The sequence below is a fragment of the Osmerus mordax genome (genome assembly GCF_038355195.1).
Source record: "Osmerus mordax isolate fOsmMor3 chromosome 2 unlocalized genomic scaffold, fOsmMor3.pri SUPER_2_unloc_1, whole genome shotgun sequence".
Lineage (NCBI taxonomy): Eukaryota > Metazoa > Chordata > Actinopteri > Osmeriformes > Osmeridae > Osmerus > Osmerus mordax.
The window spans coordinates 2353-21484 of NW_027120322.1; the positions used below are offsets into that span (position 1 = coordinate 2353).

General features: G+C 50.8%; 1 protein-coding gene across 1 annotated transcript; it reads right to left on the minus strand.

The window, feature by feature from the left end:
* Nucleotides 1–262: 262 nt before the first annotated feature.
* Nucleotides 263–14570, minus strand: LOC136938350 (interleukin-1 receptor accessory protein-like 1). Its single transcript, XM_067231634.1, has 6 exons — nucleotides 14434–14570; nucleotides 10390–10535; nucleotides 6817–6963; nucleotides 6017–6023; nucleotides 3763–3926; nucleotides 263–984 (listed from the first exon to the last, which is right to left on the minus strand). Exons 1-6 carry the CDS (start codon nucleotides 14493–14495, stop codon nucleotides 263–265), a joined length of 1248 nt encoding a protein of 415 aa, XP_067087735.1. The 5' UTR covers nucleotides 14496–14570.
* Between the last annotated feature and the right edge of the window lie 4562 nt (nucleotides 14571–19132).

The window sequence follows — 19132 nt, forward strand, 5'->3', positions numbered from 1 at the left end:
CCTGCGCAGCAACACCACCGCCCCGTTCCAAACCGTGCTGCAGCACAACCGGGCCCCGTTCCAAACCGGACTCCATCCCCACCTTTCCCCCCTTCACAACCAAGCTCCTCCAGCCTCCTTCGCAACCATCCGTGGAGACAAATCTCACGTCCACAAACCCAACCTCACCCAACCTCCCCGCACGAACCCCCCCCCCCCCGCCCACCCACCCACCTCCTCCAGCCCCCACCCCTCCCGCCCCCCCCCCCTCCCTCGTCCCCCATCACCAGATGACGCTGGAGATGCTGGTCTCCCGGGGCAACAGGGGCAGCATGGCGTTGTTGGCGTGCGCCTCCTCCAGGCTGTGCTCGCGGCTCTTCCCGGGGGGGCGCTGGCCGTTGAGCAGGGTGAGCGGGATGTTGCAGTAGGTGTGCTGGTTCCCCAGCGAGGACATAGGAGGCAGGGTGCCCCCTGGTGGCAGGTCGAACTCGTAACTGCGATAGTAGTGTTTCTGCCGCATGCTGGTGTGGTAGGTGTTGTGGAAGGACGAGCGCAGCTCCGGGTGAGCCGTCGCCATGGCGGTGGAGGTGGCGGCTGCCATGGAGATGGCGGAGACGGTCTGGAGCTCTCCGAAGGGGCCCTGCTCGCTGGCGTCCACGGCCGGCTCGTGGTCCAGGAGTGGTTCGGTGCGTCGGTATGGCATCTCGTAATGCAGCTGCTTCCAGAACTTGGAGCTGAGCTTGTTGGACTTGGGCCCGCGCCACTTGATGACGGTCAGGGTCTTGATGGTGTGTTTGAGCGCCTCCACCTCCTGGTAGTTCATGATGCCGCGCAGCTCGGCGCACTCGATCAGGATGACCTTGATCTCCCCGGTGACCAGCATGTTCCGCAGGCGGGTCTCCAGCTCGAAGATGCTCCAGCCGCGACGCACCACGTAGTTGGGCGTCATGACGATGATGAGGCGCTTGCTCTGGTCCACGCAGCGGGCCACGTCCTCGATGTAGGCTGGAGGGAGGGAGGGATGGATGGATGGAGGGAGAGATTGAGGGAGGGAGAGAGAGAGAGAGAGAGAGAGAGAGAGAGAGAGAGAGAGGGAGGGATGGAGGGAGGGAGAGATTGAGGGAGGGAGATTGAGGGAGGGAGGGATTGAGGGAGGGAGGGAGGGAGGGAGAGATTGAGGGAGGGAGGGAGAGATTGAGGGAGGGAGAGAAAGAGAAGTGGGGAGGAAGAGATGGGTGAAGGAAAAGAGAGAGACAGAACGAGAGACAGAGAGAGAAAAAGAGAGGTTAAGTCAGTATTAGACTACACTACATACAAAACATTCATCAATGAATAGTTGAACTAACAATATTATATCCTTTTATATTTTTGGAACACTTATGTAGTGACATGATGGAGACAGGGACCAGTCTAACCACAGTACAATGGAGAGACAACAAGGCACAAACACAAGACAACAATCAAACACTAACACCCTGACTGCCGCTTTTCTGGAGACGTTATTACCTCTGTTTACAGAGTTCACAATATCTGAAGACTCTAGTGTACTATGCCTATCTCTGATTCAATCTTCTGTGCTCTCTCTCTCTTTCTTCTGTCTCTGTCTCTCGCTGTTGTGGCTGTCTTAAAGGGATGTGTACACCATCTAGGCATTCTGCACTGAAAAGCTCTGCCATGCTCCTAAAAACCTGGCTACACACTTCCTGCTTCCTGTCTGGGGGGGAAGTGATGCGGGTTGAGGAGGAAGAGGAGGAGTACCTCTAAGGAGCCTGGTGTCATCCTGGTAAGGCTCATTGGACAGACCTAAACATAAACATGTCAACATTCAGACTGTGGTCACAGCAAGAAGACACAGGTACAGTACACACACACACACACACACACACACGCACACGCACACACCCAGACACATACCACAGAGATAACAACAGACCTGTGGCAAATATATTTTTTTGTCTGTTAGTACAAACACTTTGAGAGTGTTTAAGAGGAGTGTGTGTGCGTGTGTGTGGAAGGTGTTTAGGAGGAGTGTGTGTTCAGATTGTGTGTGTGGAGGGTGTTCAGAGGGAGTGTGTGTGTGTGTGTGTGAGTGGAGGGTGTTCAGAGGGAGATGTGTCAGGTCAGCTGTGGAGCTGTGAGAAACGAGGAACATCACACTCTCTCATGGGTCCTGCACTGCTCTGATAAGGTTGTGTAACACACACACACACACATACAATACACACACACGCGCACTCTCACCCTCGCACGCACTCTCCCCCTCACGCACACACACACACTCTCACCCTCACACGCACGCACACACAAATAGACATCTATCCTGTAGCACACATACCCACTTACACACACAGATTAGTGAGACAGAATTTCATTAGTGTATGTATGAATGTTTAATGCATGAAGGAGGACTGAGGGAGCGCCAGGGAACCTCACGAGAACACATCTCAGACTGAGTGGTGAACTGCTGCCCTGGCAGAACGCACAGCCAAAAAAAGCCAATCACCCTACTGAGGAGGTACAGGAGCAATGTCCCTTTACTGGGGTAAACACTACATTCACTGGTGTGTGTGTTGGAAGGAACACACACAAATTCTGGAAGCCATTCTGATCTGGTCAGAACAATACTGAATGCACTGAATACAGAAAATGCCACCATTATGGTGTTCCCTTGACAGGTTGATATCACAGAGGTTATGTTGTGTCAGCAAAACAGAAATGTCATGTTATTAATGATACGTCTATCTCATTAGCACAACCTGGGCTCATTAAGTCATTGTCTGAGGTGTTATAGCCTTGTTCTCAATACAACACATTTTCAGTTTCCCCAGTTTCTCTCCCACCATTACTGTCTAAATGGGAGTCAGGTGGCTGAGCGGTGAGGGAATCGGGCCAGTAATCATAAGGTTGCCAGTTCGATTCCCGGCTGTGCCAAAATGACGTTGTGTCCTTGGGCAAGGCACTTCACCCTACTTGCCTCGGGGAGAATGTCCCTGTACTTACTGTAAGTCGCTCTGGATAAGAGCGTCTGCTAAATGAGTAAATGTAAATGCTTTTGTCGATGTGTATTTTTAGTCTTGCATGCATTGTTGCGTAATGTTTCGAGTCCTACACATACAACACAGACATGAATAGTAGAAGACAATCAACATCAACAACAACAACATGAAACATCAATGACATCACAGTGTTGACGCAAAGACCAACAGCACATAGAAACACACCATTCTACAGATACAGAGATAAAGAAAGAGAGATTGATAGGTTGATGGACAGAGATGGAGAGGGTAAGAGACACAGAGATAGGGGGGTAATAGAGAGAGGGAGGGAGGTAGAGAGGGGGAGATGGAGAGGGAGGGAGGGGGTGATGGAGAGAGAGAGAGGGGATGATGGAGAAAGAGGGAGAGGGTGATGGAGAGAGAGGGGGAGCTGGAGAGAGAGGGAGGGGTGATGGAGAGAGAAGGAGAGGGTGATGGAGAGAGAGGGAGGGGTGATAGAGAGAGAGGGAGGGGTGATGGAGAGAGAGGGAGAGGGTGATGGAGAGAGAGGGAGGGGTGATGGAGAGAGAGGGAGGGGTGATGGAGCGAGAGGGAGGGGTGATGGAGCGAGAGGGAGGGGTGATGGAGAGGGAGGGGGAGATGGAGAGGGAGGGGGAGATGGAGAGAGAGGGAGGGGTGATGGAGAGAGAGGGAGGGGGTGATGGAGAGGGAGGGAGGGGTGATGGAGAGGGAGGGGGAGATGGAGAGAGAGAGAGGGATGATGGAGAGGGAGGGGGTGGGGACGTACTTCCGGTGGGGATGAGGTCTCTGTCAGGGATGAACAGCTTGTATCCGTAGTGCTTCTCCAGGACGTCAGGCAGGATCTCCAGGGCGAAGCGTTCCTCCTCCCTGGTCTCCTGGCTCCACTGGTCTGGGTCCACCTTGGTGTAGGACAGGTACGCATCATAGTCCCTTGTTGTCTGGAGGGACACACACACACACACAGATGTGAGACTGCTAGACACACACACACACACACACACACACAGGCATACAAATACACATATACACGCACACACACTAACAGCTACTGCAGAGTCATCACTACACTGGGGGGTTTCTGATCCGAGCAGCGCAACTCAGCAACTTGTGAATTCCGGACTTCCGGAATGATCCTTAATCTGCAGACCTGAGTGAACCTTCCCTCTGGAATGATCCTTAATCTGCAGACCTGAGTGAACCTTCCCTCTGGAATGATCCTTAATCTGCAGACCTGAGTGAACCTTCCCTCTGGAATGATCCTTAATCTGCAGACCTGAGTGAACCTTCCCTCTGGAATGATCCTTAATCTGCAGACCTGAGTGAACCTTCCCTCTGGAATGATCCTTAATCTGCAGACCTGAGTGAACCTTCCCTCTGGAATGATCCTTAATCTGCAGACCTGAGTGAACCTTCCCTCTGGAATGATCCTTAATCTGCAGACCTGAGTGAACCTTCCCTCTGGAATGATCCTTAATCTGCAGACCTGAGTGAACCTTCCCTCTGGAATGATCCTTAATCTGCAGACCTGAGTGAACCTTCCCTCTGGAATGATCCTTAATCTGCAGACCTGAGTGAACCTTCCCTCTGGAATGATCCTTAATCTGCAGACCTGAGTGAACCTTCCCTCTGGAATGATCCTTAATCTGCAGACCTGAGTGAACCTTCCCTCTGGAATGATCCTTAATCTGCAGACCTGAGTGAACCTTCCCTCTGGAATGATCCTTAATCTGCAGACCTGAGTGAACCTTCCCTCTGGAATGATCCTTAATCTGCAGACCTGAGTGAACCTTCCCTCTGGAATGATCCTTAATCTGCAGACCTGAGTGAACCTTCCCTCTGGAATGATCCTTAATCTGCAGACCTGAGTGAACCTTCCCTCTGGAATGATCCTTAATCTGCAGACCTGAGTGAACCTTCCCTCTGGAATGATCCTTAATCTGCAGACCTGAGTGAACCTTCCCTCTGGAATGATCCTTAATCTGCAGACCTGAGTGAACCTTCCCTCTGGAATGATCCTTAATCTGCAGACCTGAGTGAACCTTCCCTCTGGAATGATCCTTAATCTGCAGACCTGAGTGAACCTTCCCTCTGGCATGATCCTTAATCTGCAGACCTGAGTGAACCTTCCCTCTGGAATGATCCTTAATCTGCAGACCTGAGTGAACCTTCCCTCTGGCGGGCCTCCAGAGTTTCCTCTATCAGATAGACGGAGGGATCACAGGAGAGAGAGATTAGGAGGTAGACTGGAGGGTTAGATAAAGAAGGAAAAAGGGCGAGAAAGAGAAAGAGTGGAGAAAAAGAGAGAGCACAGAGAGAAAGAGAGACAGAAAGAGATGTTTCTGTTAGGTCAGTGCCAGAGAAATGAATCTCAATTCTTTTTTTAGTCACTCGCTGGTGATTATAGCCTGTGTGTGGGAGAGAGAGAGACACACACTGACCAAACACAGGCCCCCTAATGGAACACACTCTTCCACGCTTTCCTCGAGCACCTGTCTGGCTGCTCCATCAGCGGTGATTAGACCTGTTCTACACCGATCCTGAGTGAGTCACGCACAAAATAACACTAGCCCGGCGGTTGAACAGAGACCAAATATACCTCTGCTAACATGATTCATGCAGAAAACACCGGAAAATCACGTCCCCTACTCCCGTACCACACACACACACGCCACTCTCCAAAGAACAGGAACTTCCTTTTTTTGCAACGTGTGAAAAAAGATTTCTTCTGAAAAACGCTCCGAAAGGAGGAAGAGTGAGAGAAGGAATGAAAGAGGTGCCTGTGTGGTGGGCTCACATTGGGTATCAGTCATCACGAGCAGGGAGGAAGTCTATGTGGGTCAGCTGGAAGTGGAAAACACCAGTATTCTCTCTCTCTCTCTCTCTCTCTCTCTCTCTCTCTCTCTCTCTCTCTCTCTCTCTCTCTCTCTCTCTCTCTCTCTCTCTCTCTCTCTCTCTCTCTCTCTCCCTCTCCCTCTCTCTCCCTCTCTCTCCCTCTCTCTCTCTCATGCTCTTGCGGTGGCTTTGAGTCTGTAGCAGAAGAGATACAAACCGTCATCAACAAGATACCAGCATCAAACACCCTTCAAACGCTTTAGCACAAATGATCCACCGCCGGCCCCCTCCACCAATCAGAACGCAGACGAACAGACCTCCGCGAGGAGGGTTTTTAACCACTCTGGCACCCCAACCTTCAAAGAGCAGTCTAGAACAGACACCAACAATTACATCCCATACAGTATGTTCTAGAATAGAACAACACACACGAGCATCAAATTCAAAAGCTGGAACATTCCGTGCAGTTCAGAATCCCAAACTAGGGCGGAAGCCGACTGAAAGTTAGGCAGGAAGTTTAGTTAGTTGAGGTGCTCCTGGTGGAGAGTGGAGGTGGCCCATCAGCCCCCCGCCCCCCTCAGCCCCCCGCCCCCCTCATCCCCCAGCCCCCCTCAGCCCCCCGCCCCCCTCAGCCCCCACTCCCTGACACATGGAGGCTGATCCCATTTGAAATGGGGAACAAACTGAAACCCTGTCTCCCCTTTCACCTCATTCCTAATGCAGGTGAGGTGCGGGGCTTGCAATAACACGAGCACGCATGCACTCACACACACACTTAATACGTCTAGGATACAGAGAAAAAAAGAGCAAGAGACAGGTAGTCAGGCAGAGAGAGAGAGAGAGAGAAAGAGAGGGAGAGAGAGAAAGAGAGAGAGAGAGAGAGAGAGAGAGAGAGAGAGAGAGAGAGAGAGAGAGAGAGAGAGAGAGAGAAAGAGAGAGAGAGAGAGAGAGAGAGAGAGAGAGAGAGAGAGAGAAAGAGAGAGTTTACCTCCGTCCAGGTCTTCGCTGCCAAAGTTTCTGCGGTAGAAGAGCATGAGCTCAATCTTGTAGCACTTGTAGAGAGAGATGAGGAAGATGAGCAGCAGCAAGATGGCTCCTAGCCCACCGGCCAGCTCCATCGTGTACATCAGCTCTGCTGAGAGACACACATACAGACACACACACAGAAACACACATAAAGATGGACAGGGGGGAAAGGGATGGTGTCATTAAAAAGAACATTAAACATGTCTGAAGTGAATGTCCAACATGTGTGAGAGTGTCAGTTTAGCTGCATGCTCTGGCATATAGCTACATCCATCCACCTCCAGAGGGAATGAGCTATGGTGCTGAGAAGAAGGGAGGAGGAGGAGGAGGAGAGAACAGGGTGGTCAGAAAAGGACAACAATAAAGCAAAGGAGATGTGAAAGAACCTCTCCTTTTCTTCTCCTCTCTCCATCACCCCGCACCCCTCCTTCAACTCATTCCCTCTCTTCTCTTCCCTTCCTCTTTGCCTTTTTCCTCGCCTCCATCCCCTTTACCCTCCACCCTGGTCATAGCTCTTCTCCCCCCCCCCCCCCCCCCCCCACCTCCACTCTCTAGGCATCCCAGCTCTCAGGGGATGAAAGAGTTATGTGTTGAATTAAAGCACCATTTACCTGGCTGGCTGAGCTACAGGGCAGGTGCACCCTACATCGTCTGTCACCCCCCCCCCCCCACGCCCCCCCCCCCCCCCCCCCCCCCCCCCCGACACACACACAATCAACCCACACCCTACCTCACCGCAACTATGGCAACAACATCCAGAGTGCACACCGATACACAAGTTACACATGCCATTGACTCCATAGGCATCTAATCGTATGACTTAAGCAATGACTTAGTGTTGTCTTCTAATGATGATTAAGATGCTTCCTTTCTTGCTTTCTTTTCTCTCTTTCCTGCCCGCTCCCTCAGTTCCTGACCTTCACCTTTCCCCCTTTCTTCTTCCCTCCTCAACCTCACCGTCTATGTGTCCTCACTTCCTTCTCTCCCTCACCCCCTTTCCTGCCTCTGAAGTAGAGATGAGAGGAGCCAACAGACATGCAGAACCCCCCCCCCCCCCACACACACACACACACACACACACACCCCCTGCTGAGCCGCAATCATAAATACTGCCTTCTGGGAGGAGAAACATGAAATAAACATTAGAATAATCAGAGAGAGAGAGACAGACAGGGAGAGAGACAGAGGCACAGAGAGAGAGAGAGGGAGAGACAGATAGGGAGAGAGACAGACAGGGAGAGAGACAGACAGGGAGAGAGACAGAGGCACAGAGAGAGAGAGAGAGACAGGGAGAGAGACAGGGAGAGAGACAGACAGGCAGAGAGACATAGACAGAGAGAGAGAGAGAGAGAGAGAGAGACAGGGAGAGAGACAGAGACACAGAGAGAGAGAGAGAGAGAGAGAGAGAGAGAGAGAGAGAGAGAGAGAGAGAGAGAGAGAGAGAGAGAGAGAGAGAGAGACAAATTGCGACACGGATACAAAGAAAAGGGTGTTTCACAGTCTGAAATGATTGAAGTTTGTCCTAATCTCTGTGAGAGAGGGTGAGTCTCTCTCCTGTCCTCAGAAGTGTTCCTTTCAAGAGAGGGACCAATGCGACGGACCTGGAGTGGCTACAGAGAGCTCTTTACCCACACTGAGCTGTCTAGAGGCCTTCGCCTACATAGGAGAGAGAGAACGACAACGAGAAAAAGACCCAGAGAGTGCGAAGAGAGAGAGAGAGAGAGAGAGGGAGAGAGATAAAGAGAGGGAGAGAGAGAGCTATTTACTTAGGTTGTTTTTGTTTCGATTTGTTGTTTTCTGTTCTTAACACTTTGTTGTTACCACATGTTCCGGACGATACAGACTGTTGTTCCTTATGTTGTTTTTGAATGGTGTTGTTGATGTATGGTTGTCTGTTATTGTGCGTCTTGCTTTGGCAATACGGTTGAAATGACTGTCATGCTAATAAAGCTGAATTGAATTGAGAGAGAGGGAGAGAGAGAGGGAGAGAGAGAGAGAGAGAGAGAGAGAGAAAGAGAGAAAGAAAGAGAGGGAGAGAGGGAGAGAGAGAGAGAGAGAGAGAGAGAGAGAGAGAGAGAGAGAGAGAGAGAGAGAGAGAGAGAGAGAGAGAGAGAGAAAGAAAGAAAGAGAGGGAGAGAGAGAGAGAGAGAGAGAGAGAGAGAGACCTGCCGTCTAAATGTGTACTAGGCGTACTGCTGTTGGGTAAAGGCGCAGGACCCATTTGCTGTTTAAACACCCATCAAATGACATGTCTTTGCTGAGCGCCTTAGTGCTGCAGACAGAGAGCCTGAGAGGAATCCCGCCCAGAGAGCTAAAATAGGTAGAGCCAGCGGGCGGCAGCACAAAGACCACAAAGACAACAACAATGCAATCTCTAAATGGAGCGGAAACACAAAATGGTTAACACAGAGCCAGTAGGAACCTTTTAGAGAGAGAGAGATGTGGGGAGAGGGGGCAAGGAAGGGCCATAAAAGAGAGGGAGAGGAGAGAAAGATGGATAAGGATAGCTGGACAGGAGGAAGGCATGGAGCAGTAGATCATTTGGGGTGAAAAGAAGAGAGGGAACGAGTTGGAACCAGAAAGAGGAGAGTCGGGGGAAGGATGGAGGTGGAGAGAGAGAGAGTTTCTGAGCTGCCAGGTGCAATGTGGATGCAACCTGTGTGCTTTCAGCTCCTATCAGATCTGGAACGTTTTAGAGGGCTGGTGAAGATGAGGCCATCATTGTTGCACAGATATATGTGCATATGGTATATGTGAGTACTTCACCAACTATAAAAAGTACTGGGTGGGGTAGGGGTGTGTGGGAGAGTCCTTAACCCCTCCAGGAGAGAGTGGGGTGGGATAGGGGTGTGTGGGAAGAGCCCTTAACCCCTCCAGAAGAGCGTGGGGTGGGGTAGGGGTGTGTGGGAAGAGTCCTTAACCCCTCCAGGAGAGAGTGGGGTGGGGTAGGGGTGTGTGGGAAGAGTCCTTAACCCCTCCAGGAGAGCGTGGGGTGGGGTAGGGGTGTGTGGGAAGAGTCCTTAACCCCTCCAGGAGAGAGTGGGGTGGGGTAGGGGTGTGTGGGAAGAGTCCTTAACCCCTCCAGAAGAGAGTGGGCTGGGATAGGGGTGTGTGGGAGAGCCCTTAACCCCTCCAGGAGAGTGTGGGGTGGGGTAGGGGTGTGTGGGAGAGCCCTTAACCCCTCCAGGAGAGCGTGGGGTGGGGTAGGGGTGTGTGGGAGAGCCCTTAACCCCTCCAGGATAGCGTGGGGTGGGGTAGGGGTGTGTGGGAGAGCCCTTAACCCCTCCAGGAGAGTGTGGGGTGGGGTAGGGGTGTGTGGGAGAGCCCTTAACCCCTCCAGGAGAGCGTGGGGTGGGGTAGGGGTGTGTGGGAGAGCCCTTAACCCCTCCAGGATAGCGTGGGGTGGGGTAGGGGTGTGTGGGAGAGCCCTTAACCCCTCCAGAAGAGCGTGGGGTGGGGTAGGGGTGTGTGGGAGAGCCCTTACCCACTCCAGGAGAGTGTGGGGTGGGGTAGGGGTGTGTGGGAGAGCCCTTACCCCGTTTGAACAGCTGGATGGTGGCTTGGCGTCGCCCATTGCCGTTCTCCACGTAGCACGAGTAGTTCCCCAGATCCACCTCCTCCACCGACTCGATCGTCAAGGAGATGGCCACTTCCTGTTCGCCCAGGTGCTCCTTGACCAATCTGCCGGGCAGAAGAAAACTATTTATCCGGTTGTTTATGTGAGGGCTTATTCCCTAGCTCTGCTCTAGCTAAACAGTTCCACAATCTATCAGTGAGGAGAGAGCCTCCGACAGGCTTTCATGGGCCCCACCGGACTGCAGAGAATGCGGGCCCTTTGTGAGAGATACTCTCTGGCTCCTACAGTAGGTGAACAGACGGAGCCAGCCATCTCCCACGCGCCACTGACCCAGGTAAAGAAGCACAAGGTGTGTGAGTGTGTGAGTGTGTGTAGATCAGCGCCCCTGTGCGTGCACTGCGAGGGTGTGTGTGTGTGGCGTGCACAGCGAGGGTGTGTGTGTGTGGCGCTACTGTAACGACTGTGGAGTATGTTAATATATTCGGCACTCAAAACATATGAGAAATGAAAATCAATAAAGGAGCAGTCTTTGGAGCGGGGGGGGGGGGGGGGGGGCAAGGGGATAACGACAAGCAGGAGAAGGAAATCTTTTTATAGCGGCTGCCATGGTAACGGAGCGAGGGAGAGAGAAAAGTAATATTCCATAAAGTAAATGAGTGTCCCCTGCTGGTCTGGCAGGGCCTGGCAGAGAAAGAGAACAGAGAGTTAGCGGCCCCTCACACATACACACACACACGCACACAATCACTCACTCACTAACATTCACACTCACAAACACTCACTCACTCATTTACGCACAAGCTGCTAAGCTTACTTTTACATTTACATTTATTCATTTAGCAGACGCTTTTATCCAAAGCAACTTCCAAGAGAGAGCTTTACAAAGTGCATAGGTCACTGATCATAACAACGAGATAGCCACAAAACATTGCGAGTAGCCAAAACATGAAGCACACATTGTGAACAACCAAAGTAAGTGCCAAAGGGAAGAACCATAAGAGCATGTAGTGAGAGAGAGAGGGGGAGACAGGAAGATGAAGCACAAATGTGTGTGCACAACCAAAACAATGTTGTCTGGAAATGATGTCACAGTTTATCATTTGTGGTAACTGTGCCTGCTTGTGTTTACAGTAGATAAGCATTGCTTTAAACTAGAAAGAATGACAGAAAGAGATAGAGAGACCTTGACTGCGGCTGTATTTTGAGAGCCGCAGGAAGTGGCTGACAAGGCATGATGGTATTTGTAGTTCTGACTTGGGACATGGAGGGCTGATTGACAGCTGTCCAGGAAGAGAACATCTCTCTGCAGCCCTTCGCTTCCATACCAGAGCTGATGACCTGTCAGGCCATCACTCAACTCTTACCACTGATGCAGATTTGCAGTGTGCGAGTGAGAGAGAGATTTGACAACAAACATGAAAGGAAAGCATTAAGAAAATGTTGTGTTATATATACACATGCTCAGTTACTCATCAACACACACACGCACATACACAGACACACACAGACACACGTAGACAGACACACACACACAGACACACGAGGGGCAGTATTTATGAGGGCTTGATATTAACGGCGTCCCGTCGACGATGAAAAAGATGTCAGATGTTCAACACAGACTTTGGGACGACCGTGGGACGATAGACCCTAACAATATAACATGCACACACCAGTGGTTCAACACGCTTAAACACAAGGCAGGTGAAACATGAAACTTCGGGACGGTACTATGAGTAAATAAGTTAGTTGCGAGCCTTGCGATAGAGTACAGTAGAGTTTAGTCCTCATCAAGTACTCATCAATGATGCAAACCTATTTTTTTAAAGAAATAGAAAATATTTTTCCAACATTTAGAAACGTTATTTTCAAAACATTAAAACCTTTAGAATTTTTTTTTCCAATACCTTTTTTTAACCTTTAGAAACTTTTTTTACCAATACCTTTTTCAAACCTTTAGAAACCTGTTTACTACAGCCACACCAAGAATTGTGTTAGCCCCACCATGAAACAAGCAAGACAATTGTGTATTTTATTGTGTATTTATTCACAATACAAAAAAGTTAATAGGGAGCCCTCAACTAAAATTGCAAATATGTGACCTCTCACATGACCTTGCCCTCTCACACACGAAAAAACCCGATATTCCTGCTGTATTTAAAAAGCACTGTGCCCTTTGCATCTCCTCACTTCCTCATTAGCAAAGCCATTGTGTGTCGACTCATTTAGTGATCAATTTCAGACGTATTAATTTACTTTTACTCGTCGCCTGCAATCAAAGGCCCACCTTCCGCTGGTGCAGTCAGCCCGGCACTGGGTCGGACCGGCACCAGGTCGATACCGCATTGACCCGCACTGTCTACTATATGCTGAGCCACATTTGTTTAGCTAATTTATTAATCTCTGCGCTGGAATGCTAATCTACAGCCAGGCGTGCTGTGATAACAACAATAGCTGTGTCTGTCCGTCCCCCAGACTCGCAAATGAGAATTTATGGGCCCTCCGTTACCATGGAAATGGAACTTGGTCAGAATCAATATGGCCGCTGGTGGTGGGCTAGGGTAAACAAACCAAACCCTGCTGAGGTTGAGAGATCTGGCTTCACGCTGTGGTCTCTGGACCCCAATTCAACTGCAGATGTATAAGTAATGAGTTCAGAGGACCAGGGGTGAGTGTGTGTGTGTGTCAGAGTGTGTGTGTGTGGGTGTCAGAGTGTGTGGGTGTCAGAGTGTGCTTGTGGCACAGCAGCACAATGTAGCAAAGAGCACGTTGGAAAGCATGTCTGTGCGTAGCCAAGTCCCACACAGGAGCAGTGGAGCAGCAGACCAAACAGCCCGGGCTCCAAGCAAAGAGGGAAAACAGGAGTTTGATCCATGTTTAATCCCTCCATCTCCATCTTTCCCTCCATCTCTCTAACCCTCCTCCCTCCCTCTTTCTCTCCCTCTTTCTCTCCCTCTTTCTCTCCCTCTTTCCCTCCCTCCCTCCCTCCCTCCTGCAGGGGTGATCAGAGCAGGCTAGGGGTAACAGGATGAACAATAAAGAATGCATGATCAGATACATTATTGATCCCCTGCGTGAAATATCTCTATGAATTATTGACAACATAACCCTTGAGCAGACGAGCGAAGGGAAATCCTAGAAGGAGGGAGAGAGAGAGGGAGAGACAGAGAGAGGGAGAGATAAAGGGAGAGACAGACTGATAGCGACTGAAAGGAGCACTGCACCAATCCGTGTTCATACTGTACGAGTCGCTATCGTATGCAAACTCAAACTTTAACATCTTCCCTCTCTCGTCCCCTCCCCTCACACCCCCCCCACCAACACACCCACAAGCCCATCTGCATGCTGCCACGGTCAGGCGAGGGGAAGGCCGAGGGGGGCGATAGTGGCGTGGTGAGAAATGGCGGTTGTTAAGTATGAGACAGGTGTGTGTCTCTGGGGCTGCCGTCTCCACACTGCCCCTCTGACGCCAAACATGCACACGGAGCGCGGAACGCACTCCCTTAAACGTCTAGCACCGCGGGGAGCCTGGGAGAGACAGGAAGAGACCTGCTTTAAATGTGTTCTGTCCCCTGGAGGGAGGGAGGGAGGCTGGCTGGCTGGCCGGGTGAATAGATGGATGGATGGCTGACTGGATACATGGATAAAAGGATGGATGGATGGATGAATGAATGACTGGCTGGATAAATAGATGGACAGATGGCTGGCTAGCAGGCTGTCTACATGGCTAGTTATCAGGGTATCTGACTGTTTATTGTGTTACCTTTCTGGTTAGCTGGCTGGGTGACTGGTTAGCTGTTTGTTGCTTGTATGTGTATTCATACAAAAACGTTTTTAGCTCAGTCTCTGTAACAAGTTGAGTCTGGATTCTGGCTTACAGTACGTTCAAAAGAACAGAATAAACAAAGCAAAATGTGAAAAAGTAAAATCCCATAATGCATAAGTATAAAACAAGCTTGGATGCACTGGAGGAACCAGAGAGGACAAGGAGGATGTAGATCTTACTTGATGTCGCTCTCCTGGACCCTCTCCTCGTCCAGATCCTCAATGAACTTCTCTCCCTTCATCCAGTAGATGAGCGGGCTGGAGTCCCCGCTGTAGCCGAAGAACGCCCGGCACGTCAAGTTCAGAGCACTTCCTGTGGAGACAGGAAATGACGTACCATCACTATCAGCTAATGGCCCTGGCAGCCAAAGGTACAGTGTATGTGTGTGTGTGTCTGTGTGTGTGTGCATGTTTAGCTGAAAGATGGCTAAGCAGGTCATGTTGTAGCCTTGAGGTCAGGGTTTGTGGACGGAGAATGTAACACTTATCATCATAGGGTCAGTGACATGGAATGGGTTATGATGCGAGAGGGTTTTTTGCTGTCCTATATACACTGTCAAGCGTGCCAAACACACACACGCACACACACACACACACGGTTTGAGATGCATCTCAACATCCTCTCCATGTGGTAAAGGAAAGTGCTGGAAGAAACACGCACTCATTCTCTCTGAGTCAGAGTCCCACCACCAGGGGGCACCCCCCATCCGTCTAAACGCTCCTCGCTCCACCAGCAGCATATCAGGGATGGAGGGATGAAAACAGAGGAGAGCTGATTTTACACTTTGTTTCAGTCAACCATGGCTAGGTGAGAAAGTAAGGTCAAAAGACTAGTTCCTGTCAGTTACACTTGACAACTGTTAGTTGGTGTACGGGAGCAGAAGAATCTCACACACACACCTCTGCCCTGTCACCAACTAGAGAGGACAGACAGCATTTCTGATTGGCTCCCGCAAACTGGAGAACAGTTTGTGATTGTGTGTTTTACTTCCTGTTTTTTTTAAGATTAAGATTTTTTAAGTAGCCACTGTTAGAATGGAGAGATTAGGAGGAGTGTGAGAGAGTTGGGAAGATGAGCAGAGACGGAGGGAAACACTAACACATGACATTGCTGAGCTGCTGCAGTAATGACATGCATGGGGAAAAGCTTACTGTGAGTGTGTGTGTGTCAATGTTTGTTTGAGTGTGAGAGTGTGCTTGTGTGGGGGTTACGGTATACGCATGTGTGCATGTGTTGGGTGTGTGTGTGTGTGTGTGTGTGTGAGAGACAGAGCGAGCGAGGGTACGTGTGTTCATTGTGGATTCTTCTGCTCCCTGAGGGGATCATTCTCTCAGATGTAGTCTCAGTACGAACCACACAACATGTAAACATGTATGACAGCACGATCACACTCTCCCCTTCCACATACTATTATATCCCTCCCTTTCTCCTCCACGTCCATCCCCCCCTCTCCCATTCTCTCTCCCCCCTCCCCCCCTCTCTCCCCCTCTCTCCCACTCCCCCTCTCTCTCCCCCCTCTCTCCCCCTCTCTCCCCCTCTCCCACTCCCCCACTCCCCCTCTCCCTCACTCAGGCAAACTGGTTTCGAATATGGGCCGTGTCAGTGGTGGTAGAATGACGTGTTTTGTTGGTAGAACGTGTGTTTTTAGTTGTTATTCAGAAGACCTCAGGACCAAGGACAGCTCCACCACCTTCTGTGTTTCATCCTGCCTCTATGCTGCCTACACACGCCAGCAGACGTACCACTATGAACACACACATGCATAAATACACACACACACACAAACTAATTCACACAGTGACCTTGGGCAACTTCAAAAGCTTTGGGAGTGTTGGTTGGAGCAGAGAGAAAGTTTGGAAGAACCTTGTAGAGAGGACAAGGTGTATGTGTGTTTGTGTGTGTAAGTGTGTGTGTGAACAAGTGTGTTTGTGTGTGTATGTGAAGAGCAGTGCCTGACATTTCCAAAGTTCAACAGCCACTCTGGCTTGGTATTTGTGCAGCTACAAGCTGTACCTACAAAACAGACACACACACACACACACACACACCCACACACACACACACACACACACACACACACACACACACACACACACGTGGCATGAGCACAAACAGCCGTCCCGCTTCAGTACCTGACGCCTGTCCAAGTCAATTAAACATGAGGAGATGTGCATGCTGTGCTACAGGTATGCTGTGTATCCAGATAAATAAAGAAGTACAGGGAGGGAGAGATAGAGAGACAGAAAGAGAGAGAGAGACAGAGAGGGAGAGAGAGACAGAGAAGGAGAGAGACAGAGAGACAGAGTGAGAGAGACAGAAAGAGAGAGACACAGAGAGAGAGAGAGAGAGAGAGACAGAGAGAGAGAGAGAGAGACAGAGAGGGAGAGAGAGACAGAGACAGAGAAGGAGAGAGAGAGAGAGAGACAGAGTGAGAGAGACAGAAAGAGAGAGACACAGAGAGAGAGAGAGAGAGAGAGAGAGAGAGAGGGAGAGAGAGAGAGAGAGAGAGAGGGAGAGAGAGAGGGAGAGAGACAGACAGAGAGACAGAGAGAGAGAGAGAGAGAGAGAGAGAGAGAGAGAGGGAGAGAGACAGACAGAGAGACAGAGAGAGAGACAGAGAGGGAGAGAGACAGACAGAGAGACAGAGAGAGAGACAGAGAGAGAGAGAAGGAAGGATAAAACCTCCCTGGAGAGTTTCCAGGCTCGTCCTCCTCTCCTGTGTCTGCTTTATCCTGCAGATCACTTTCAATCTGGGAATTTCATGCTCCCTCCCTCCCTCCCTCCCTCCCTCCCTCCCTCCCTCCCTCCCTCCCTCCCTCCCTCCCTCCCTCCCTCCCTCCCTCCCTCCCTCCCTCCCTCGCCTTGGGAGGAAGTCTCCGCTGAGCTCCGGGGAAACGCAGGAAATTGTCATCGGCTGTCCCGCAGTGTCGCCGTAATCCAGCGGTCACACTTTCCCAAAGCTCTCACCTTGGCAACACACACACACACGCACACACACACACACCTACCAAGACCCCTCACAGCAGACTGAACATATTCACTTAAACATCCACGTCCCCACCCAGAGCAGCCCACCCACTCTCCACCCCCACCCTCTCCCACACCTCCGCCCCCACCCGGCAGGGCGAACCCTGTAACCTGCCACCAGATGAGCAAACCAGCCCAGTCACCAGTGTTGCCAACTCTCTGCCATCTGCTGTGAGGCTAGCTAGCGCTCGGACAGTAGAAAAACATCTTGTGAGAGAACGCGGAAGATTCCAGAATATGGAAGTCACTTGTCACGTGTCTCCTACCCTGCTGTGTGGTCAGCTTGTGAGGAAGGACTGGGGGGTGTGGTCAGCTTGTGAGAAAGGACTGGGGGGTGTGGTCAGCTTGAGAGGAAGGACTGGGGGGTGTGGTCAGCTTGTGAGGAAGGACTGGGGGGTGTGGTCAGCTTGTGAGGAAGGACTGGGGGGGGGGGGGGGGGGGTCAGCTTGAGAGGAAGGGCTGTGGGGTGTGGTCAGCTTGAGAGGAAGGGCTGTGGGGTGTGGTCAGCTTGTGAGGAAGGACTGGAGGGTGTGGTCAGCTTGTGAGGAAGGGCTGGGGGGTGTGGTCAGCTTGTGAGGAAGGGCTGGGGGGTGTGTTCAGCTTGAGAGGAAGGGCTGTGGGGTGTGGTCAGCTTGAGAGGAAGGGCTGTGGGGTGTGGTCAACTTGTGAGGAAGGACTGGGGGGTGTGGTCAGCTTGAGAGGAAGGGCTGTGGGGTGTGGTCAGCTTGAGAGGAAGGACTGTGGGGTGTGGTCAGCTTGAGAGGAAGGGCTGTGGGGTGTGGTCAGCTTGTGAGGAAGGACTGGGGGGTGTGTTCAGCTTGTGAGGAAGGACTGGGGGGGGGGGGGGGGGGGGTCAGCTTGTGAGGAAGGACTGGGGGAGGGGTCAGCTGGTCCAGGCTCTGGAAGCACAAGAGACGCTTCTACAGGAACACTACAGAACACATTCTGCTAAGCTACTCTCTTTAAACAGGTTCCATGTTCTGTAGAAACCTTTACAAAAGGCTCTGTTATTGTTATTGCACTTTGGGGTTCTATCTGGAACCTTGGGGGTTCTTCTGGAAGCTTTTTCAAATCGTTCCTCTATTGCTACAAACAGTTCTTAAAAGTGCTGTTTACATTCCGAGCAGTGTTGGTCTGGAACGAGTCTCTCCCTCTCCACCTGAGACAAAGACTCTTCCAGGAACTTGGCTATTTTGCGCTTGAATCGCCTGGCAACATGATTATTCTCAGAATGCTTCCATGGTAACAGCCAACTGCCTCAATCTTGACTTAACTTCATCTGGGGACAAATCACTTTTTGCTTCAGTGTCCAGATTGTGTGTGAAGTAGGCATGTCGCTCACACACACACGTGTGCTCTCCAGACACATTGTGTACACACACACACTCACGCACACGCACACAAACACAGTCACACAAACCTCACTGACTCCCACTCCTTCACTTTAGTGTCCATTATAGGATAGAAGCCCTTGATGTGTGTGTGTGTGTGTGTCTTTGTGTGTGGAGGGATTTGAAAACCTTGTAGTTCATAAACCAAGAAATACACACACGTCTTGAAACCAGGACACTTAGTGGCTTACTGGCTATTTCATAAGATCGACATTATAAATTACATGCAGGGCTGTAATGATGGGAGAGGCAAAAGGACGTAAGTTAAGTTATGACCTTGTGTTGAGAGGGAAGGCTTTAAGAGCACACACAGGAATGATAACAGGATACAACACTGTGACTGTGGAAGAAATTATCAAAAGAGAGTGGAAGTGAGAGAGAAAGCGAGGGAGAGATGGAGTGTGTGTGTGTGCGTGCGTGTGTGTGTGTAATCTGCTGCATGATTGACATCGTCTCCTCA